Source organism: Agelaius tricolor, unplaced genomic scaffold (assembly GCF_023055355.1).
Source record: "Agelaius tricolor isolate 1412-34295 unplaced genomic scaffold, bAgeTri1.0.p SCAF_20, whole genome shotgun sequence".
Lineage (NCBI taxonomy): Eukaryota > Metazoa > Chordata > Aves > Passeriformes > Icteridae > Agelaius > Agelaius tricolor.
Genome location: NW_027269280.1, coordinates 1,748,000 through 1,755,132, shown reverse-complemented (window position 1 = coordinate 1,755,132; position 7,133 = coordinate 1,748,000). Strand labels below are relative to the sequence as shown.

At 55.2% G+C, this 7,133-nt stretch overlaps 1 protein-coding gene and 5 non-coding genes across 8 annotated transcripts; 1 reads left to right on the top strand and 5 right to left on the bottom strand.

Moving 5' to 3' along the window:
• Positions 1 to 2,138: 2,138 nt before the first annotated feature.
• On the bottom strand, positions 2,139 to 3,541 carry UBB (ubiquitin B). Of its 3 annotated transcripts, none has more exons than XM_071444954.1 (2): positions 3,329 to 3,541; positions 2,139 to 2,907 (listed from the first exon to the last, which is right to left on the bottom strand). In XM_071444954.1, the coding sequence occupies exon 2, from the start codon at positions 2,899 to 2,901 to the stop codon at positions 2,212 to 2,214; it is 690 nt and encodes a 229-aa protein (XP_071301055.1). In that variant the 5' UTR covers positions 2,902 to 2,907; positions 3,329 to 3,541; the 3' UTR covers positions 2,139 to 2,211. The 3 variants fall into 3 exon arrangements, with proteins under 3 accessions (XP_071301055.1, XP_071301054.1, XP_071301053.1); XM_071444953.1 differs by having other exon boundaries at positions 3,334 to 3,469; XM_071444952.1 differs by having other exon boundaries at positions 3,295 to 3,442.
• Positions 3,542 to 5,571: 2,030 nt separating this feature from the next.
• Positions 5,572 to 5,643, bottom strand: TRNAA-UGC (transfer RNA alanine (anticodon UGC)). The gene has a single exon. It is a non-coding gene; the product is annotated as a tRNA-Ala (tRNA).
• A 247-nt stretch (positions 5,644 to 5,890) lies between these two features.
• On the bottom strand, positions 5,891 to 5,962 carry TRNAD-GUC (transfer RNA aspartic acid (anticodon GUC)). The gene has a single exon. It is a non-coding gene; the product is annotated as a tRNA-Asp (tRNA).
• A 252-nt stretch (positions 5,963 to 6,214) lies between these two features.
• Positions 6,215 to 6,287, bottom strand: TRNAF-GAA (transfer RNA phenylalanine (anticodon GAA)). The gene has a single exon. It is a non-coding gene; the product is annotated as a tRNA-Phe (tRNA).
• Positions 6,288 to 6,650: 363 nt separating this feature from the next.
• TRNAD-GUC (transfer RNA aspartic acid (anticodon GUC)) lies at positions 6,651 to 6,722 on the bottom strand. The gene has a single exon. It is a non-coding gene; the product is annotated as a tRNA-Asp (tRNA).
• Positions 6,723 to 6,936: 214 nt separating this feature from the next.
• TRNAA-UGC (transfer RNA alanine (anticodon UGC)) lies at positions 6,937 to 7,008 on the top strand. Its single transcript has one exon. It is a non-coding gene; the product is annotated as a tRNA-Ala (tRNA).
• Positions 7,009 to 7,133: the final 125 nt, after the last annotated feature.

Below are 7,133 nucleotides of genomic sequence, written 5' to 3'. Positions count from 1 at the left end.
CAATGTCTCTGTTCAATCCTGGCTGGTCTCCACTGTGGGATGGGCCCCTCTCCCAGCAGCAATGCCTTCAGAACAGCGCAAAGTAGGCACTGGATTTGCTTTTATAAAGACATTCTTTTACAAAGAAACGCCGTGAAAGGAATTCAAATCCAAAATGTCCCAATAAAATCCAGGAGATTCCCTGAGGCAATGCAGAACAACACGACCTGAGAAGATCTCTGGGAACAGCGTGTTCTGCCACGGTTAGAACAACACTCCCTTAAAGCTGACAAGCAGCTTTGCTGTTCTCATCAGATTTTGCTGTTGCATGGCTGATCCCACCCCAGCTGTGGTCTCTGCTCGCGGGTGCTGCCTCTGAAGCATTGGCACTGCCACACTGAGCCTTGAGGTTCCTCAAACCCTGCAGAGGTCACAGAACTGTAGAATGTGCTGGGCTGGAAGGGACCCACAAGGATCCAGTCAAAAACCTGCACAGAACAGCTCCAAAATCCCACCATGTGCCTGAGAGTGTTGTCCAAACTCACCTTGGAGTGTGGCAGGCTCGTTGCTGTGGCCAGCCCCAGGATGTCTGTCCAGCCCACCCTTTGTGGGAGAACTTTTCCCTAACACCCATTCCAACCCTCCTGGCACAACTTCACACTGTTCCTGTGTGGTCAACAGAGGCTGACCCTGCTCATGAGGCCACAGCACAGGTTTCTCCTCCAGGCTTGCTGCTCTGCCTGGCTGCAGCCTGCTCCAGGCCATTACAGCATCGTGGTTTTTAAACAGGACATTGAAAAGGGTTTTTACTGAGACGTTGAAAATAAAAGGATTTCTTAAAGCATGGCTATGTAGTCATTTGTGGAGGCTTTGACATTCATCAAACACCCTGTGTCCTCCTGCAGCTCTCCCCAATGGCAGTCAGTTGCCTTCAAGTCAGAACCACTGCAGTTATGCTCCCTGCATTCCAGAGACAGCATCCCCTGCACTTGTGTTTAGGGAGCTGTGCTCAGTTTGGGAATTGTGCTGTCCCAGAGGACAGAAAGCTCACACAATGGCCAGCTGCTCCCTGCAGTTGTTGGGGCTCAGCTCAGGAGCCGGGGCAGCGTGGGCAGAGCCCGGGGCACTCCTGTGGGGGAGGACAGGATGTCCAGGATGGCACAGCCCCAGCTCCCACCCACACAGCATTTAGCTCTTTAGCATTCAAATGTTTCCTCTGGCACATCACAGATCTTGGTGCTCTGAACTTGCTCTGTACAGGGCAGACTAGCGAAAGGAACTGGTGTTACCGGAGCCACACCCTGCTTCCCCACCCAGGCAGTGTAAGATCCCTTTGTGCCCCCTGAAGCAGCCACCAGCTGAGACCATTATTGAGCTCCCACCACATCCTCTTCCACAGGTGAGTCCATGTCCCCACCCCGGGAAAGAGCATTTCTGTATCACTCTCCCTTTTCCTCTCCACACACCCAGCACAGTCATGGTTAACTCCTCATCAGCCCTGCCTGCAACCCCTACGAATACTGCAGAAGCAACTTCCCTTTTGCCAGGGCTTCTGCAGCACACAGGAACTGCTCTGTGACAACTCAGCTCAGCAGCATTTCCATTTGGGACACAGCTGGAATGAAGCACATTCACGTTTCCAATAAGTACATCTGAAACTACTGCTTGCTTAATGCCATTAAGCTTGACAAAAAAACAAGTCCAGCCCATAACTGATGGGATCTACACTTCCCAAGCCCAAGGGCTGCAGGACCATCCTGTTACCCCATCCTGTGACCGAGCTGCAGGATCACCCTTTTGATGTTCCTCCACTAATCCCAAAATAAGGGCAGTTGCTGGGCAACCAAGAGCTATCTCAAAGCCCTTGGACTGGGGAGCATCCACAGCTCCCCGTTGCACATCCCTGCTTACACAACACCACAGCTGCACAACATCTGCAGGCGGGCACTGAGCTGCAGCCAGGTATCAGAGCACTTATACAACCCCAGGAAAAGCCCAGCTGAGGGATTAGTTACAACCACCAGGAATGTGGAAGCCTTGCTTGCATAAGGCAGTTTTGCAACTCCTTTGTCTGTGGAAAGCTACGTAATTATTGTTTATTAGAAACCTGGGGTTGGGCAATGTCACGAACGGCTGCTCGTGTAACATGGGACACAGACTTTTACAGATGCAACAGCTTTATTGGAATGAACAAGTGCAGGGAACCTTTATTTGGAAGCAACAGCTGCTGGTTCAGTTACCACCGCGCAGGCGCAGGACAAGGTGCAGAGTTGACTCCTTCTGGATGTTGTAGTCAGACAGGGTGCGGCCATCTTCCAGCTGCTTCCCTGCGAAGATCAGCCTCTGCTGGTCAGGAGGGATGCCTTCCTTGTCCTGGATCTTGGCTTTGACATTTTCAATGGTGTCACTGGGCTCCACCTCAAGGGTGATGGTCTTGCCAGTCAGGGTCTTGACAAAGATCTGCATGCCCCCTCTGAGGCGCAGGACAAGGTGCAGAGTGGATTCTTTCTGGATGTTGTAGTCAGACAGGGTGCGGCCATCTTCCAGCTGCTTCCCTGCGAAGATCAGCCTCTGCTGGTCAGGAGGGATGCCTTCCTTGTCCTGGATCTTGGCTTTGACATTCTCAATGGTGTCACTGGGCTCCACCTCAAGGGTGATGGTCTTGCCAGTCAGGGTCTTGACAAAGATCTGCATTCCACCCCGCAGGCGCAGCACCAGGTGCAGAGTGGATTCTTTCTGGATGTTGTAGTCGGACAGGGTACGGCCATCTTCCAGCTGCTTGCCAGCAAAGATCAGCCTCTGCTGGTCAGGGGGAATGCCTTCCTTGTCTTGGATCTTGGCTTTGACATTCTCAATGGTGTCACTGGGCTCGACCTCAAGGGTGATGGTCTTGCCAGTCAGGGTCTTGACGAAGATCTGCATTTTTCCCTGGAAAAGGGAAAACCCGCCGTGCTTTAGGAAATGCTCCCCGTATCCGGGGCTACGCCCCGTCCGTGTCACAGCACAAGCCCCGCCCACAACCATAGAGGGGCGGGGTCTCCACCCACTTGCCCTTCCCGCCCGGGGCGCGCGCTCGCCACCATCTTGCAGCACCGCTGCGCCTGCGCGGCCGCCATTTTGCCAGTGGCCGCTCGGCCCGGCCCTCGCCCGCCACCGCCTCGCGGTGCTGCCGTTAAAGGGGAAGGCAACGTCCCAGCCCTCCCCCCGCCATCACTGTCCGCCATCGCCCCCAGCCGCAGTTCCTCAGCGCACACACCCCTCTATTCCGCCCGGACGCCCAGCCCGTATCTAGGCCCTCTCCCGCCCAGTTCTCACCGCGGCGCCGCTCGGCCAAGCCGACAGCACAAACCTCACCCAGCGCCAACTGCGCCACGCATCCCTCCGCTAGGTGCTTATATGGCCCCCGGCGCCCCGCCCCCGCCTTCGGATCACTCCGCTGCGCACTATTTTCCTCGCGCCGCACGCCTCCGCTCTCCTGCGTTAGGTGAGGGGGCAGCGCGGCCGAGCGGCGCGGAGGGATCGGCGCCTCGCGCGGGTGCTCTGTGGCTGCCGCGCGCGGGACGGGGAGCGGCGGGAAAACCCGGCCTGGAGCCGCCGGAGCGGGGCCACGGCTGGGCCATCTCAGTGACCCCAATTGGGAGACACAGCCGCACGTTAAAAGTAGAAAACATAAAAAGTTTCATTATCTTCAGGGGATTAAACCCTGCAATTGCGCCCCTGGTTGATAAACACCTCCTTGGCTTCTGCCCCTAGGGCAAGGTGAGGGTCGGTTCTGCCCGCGGCCACACCGTGAGGGGGTCCCTGAGGGAAGGAGTTCGTGGCTTTATGCCGATGGACGCCTCGAGTATTATTTATATAAAACATAAAAAGTTTCATTATCTTCAGGGGTTTAAACCCTGCAATTGGGCCCCTGGATGATAAACACCTCCTTGGCTTCTACCCCTAGGGCAAGGTGAGGGCCGGCTCTGCCTGCGGCCACACCATGAGGGATTTCCTGAGGGAAGGAATTCCCTTTACCCTGAGGGACGCCTCGAGTGTTATTTCTGTGTGAGAGAACCCAAACTGCACAGCAACTCCAAACAACAGCTGGGAACAGAATGGAGCTTTGTCTGCAAGATTCAGGCCGTGCCATTCGGTTCGATTTGCCCACAAAATCCTTCATTTGGCAGCGCCCAAGGAAAATGGAAGGGAAACTGATAACACCCGGGGCTGCTTACCAGCAGGAAAGGAGCAGAGGTCCAGCAAAAGCTTTGTGGTTTGAGGAAAAGTGTCTGTGTCTGATTGACACATGGAGGGGAATGCTCTGGGGAGCTCTTTGGCCTCTGCTGCTTTGTGTTTGTATTAACGCTCACCACAGCTGTAGTATGATAATAATCTCAAACACTCGGTCATTTAGATGGAAAAAAAAAACAAACACAGAAGTCTTTTGGTTACTTCTCAGTGCTCCGTGGCTGATGCTGTGCATTGAGAGTGTACAAACATCAGAAATTGGAGAATCCTTCCAGGTTTAGGTCTTTCCTCAGCGGAAAATGAATAATAATGTTAAGCTTAATAATGTTAAGCTTGTTCTTTTAGTTACAAGGTGAGTACTTAGGACTGGTCAGAAAATCATCCAAAAGGCACATGGGAAAGTGTTTTGTGACAAAAAGTCTATTACTGCATGCCTCTTACTACAAACTGTCTCTTACGTTGACATGCAGGGCACATTCCAGAAGTGTAGCTGCCAGGGAGTAATTTACAACAGGGATCTTCACACTTAGCAGCGCTGTAGCCAAACACTGGCTCAAAATAACAACTGGAAGTAAGATGAGTAAATAAACAGCACAAGGAGCTTTCCAGCCACTATGGCAGGAAATGTCACTTTGTATTTGTCAGCGGGCAGCTCCCGCTGCTGCTGGTAACCAGGCAGTGAGAGGGAGCAGCTGCCACTGATCTGTGTCCATCAAAGCTGTCTCAAGCAGGCTCTGCATGGGCTTTGGTCTCTCTGGACCAAACCTCTCAGCTGTGCTATGGTTCCCAGCTTTACCAGCCTCACAGAGTTTCCCCATGAGCCCGAGGAGTTCGAAGCAGGGCGGTTGTTTCCCTGAGAGCTCAGGGCTGACAGGACAGCAGAGGGAGTGGGCACTGCAGAGCCAGGAGAAGGTCCTGAGTGCTCAGGAGTGCAGCCAGCTGTGGTGTCCTGGCCTCTGTCCTTCCCCTCTGCCTCTGGGAATGTGGAGCAGAGCCCCTGAGCTGAGTGTGGCTGCAGGGCTGCACCTCTGCCAGGCTCTGGAGTGTGGCAGTGTCAGCCTGGCACGAGTGGCCACTGTCCCCCTGCATTTTGGGGTTTGATGATTTGTGCTTCTTTTTGTCCTCCTGTGTGCATTAATGCACAAATGGGACACCAGTGGGACACAAAGCTGTGTGTGTTCGCACAGGCCTGAGGAGAACCAAATGGGAAAAAAAAGCCAAAAAACATCATTTTATGCCGCTGGGAAGTGCCACTGTGGGGCTATTTCGGCCGCATTGTTAGTTTGCTGCTTCTTAGCGGGACGCAGTGACTTTGACTGGATAAAACATCAGCAAAAAACGGAAAAAAGAGCAATAACCACGTGGAGATGCCGGGGATTGAACCCGGGACCTCATACATGCAAAGCATGCGCTCTACCGCTGAGCTACATCCCCCTGCTTGCCCTGCATTCCCTGCCCGCTGGCCAGCTCTGTGCTGAGCCGGCCCGGGTGCGGGGAGCGGCAGCACCGAGCTCCGGCAGCGCTGCGGTGCACAGAGCCTGGTGCCATCCGCAGGGAGCCCTCAAAAAGACAGGAACGTGCTGGTTCGCACACAGAAAACCGAATGGTTTTGCTCCGCCGAAAATCAGAGAAATCCGTGAGGAAAAAAAAAATAAACTAAAGGAACAAAAGTATCGCTTACCTCCCCGTCGGGGAATCGAACCCCGGTCTCCCGCGTGACAGGCGGGGATACTCACCACTATACTAACGAGGACGGCGACAAGCGCTCTCTCCGGAGACCAGATCATACCTGAGCGGCGGCCGCAGGACACGCTCCATCACCGCCGCCCTTCGGGAACCGGCGCCTGACACAAAAATCCCGCACGTGGAGCGCCTACGATGGCACGTGCTGAGCCGCCCGACGCAGGGACAGCATCCCCTGCTACCTCCACTCAGCAGCAAAAGGAACCGTTTTGATGATAAGAAGGAAAAAAAAAAAACCAAACCAATAAAACCCAAAAAATTCTGCCGAAACCCGGGATCGAACCAGGGACCTTTAGATCTTCAGTCTAACGCTCTCCCAACTGAGCTATTTCGGCGGGCAAGAGCGCCCTCGCTGGCCGTGGATACGACTCCGCCCCGCGCCCCCCACGGGCGCCGCTGCCCGGTTGGTGCCCGTCCTCCCGGCGCGGGTCCCGCCGCCCGGTACCGGGACTATCCGGGGATTCGCACCTTCCCACTGGCATTTCCACTCCGAGGATACCGGGGAGCCCCCAGGTATCGGCAGCAGCGGGGTGTTCCGCACGCACCCCAGGGCACTCCGCTCCCTTCCCCTGGCACAAAACGCGGCTCTGCCGGCTTTGTCCGGCCCCTCCGGCGTGGATTCCACGGCGGCGTCGCAAACAAACCCCGTCGCGGTACCACCCACAAAAAATGGCATCCGGGGGCAAAATATTGTACACCTCCCCGTCGGGGAATCGAACCCCGGTCTCCCGCGTGACAGGCGGGGATACTCACCACTATACTAACGAGGACGGCTATAAACAGTGCTTTTTGAGCTGACTCTATAAAGGTACAGTCCCGCCTCAGACGGAGCTGGCGCTGTTCCGCTCCGTTCTCGCGGCCGGAGCGCAGCGCGGGGCTCGGGGGACGCGGGATGACAGCACTATCACCGCGGTGTCACCACCAGGCTCGGCCTGCGGCTCTCGCTATCGCTGTATATACTACGAGCACAGCAGATTCCATCGAGGGGATGTAGCTCAGTGGTAGAGCGCATGCTTTGCATGTATGAGGCCCCGGGTTCAATCCCCGGCATCTCCAGTTTTTTTTGCCCCTGCCCTGCATGGCCGGTAGTTTTAGCTTTTTTCTGCCCCATTTTCAAGAGCCGAAATTTCCCAATACACTCCATAACTGTTGATTTTCTTCCCTCCCCGCAGCAGAATCTG

Bases quoted from the DNA above. Each gene is read 5' to 3' on its own strand.
- UBB (XM_071444954.1), bottom strand. From the start codon at position 2,901: ATGCAGATCTTCGTCAAGACCCTGACTGGCAAGACCATCACCCTTGAG.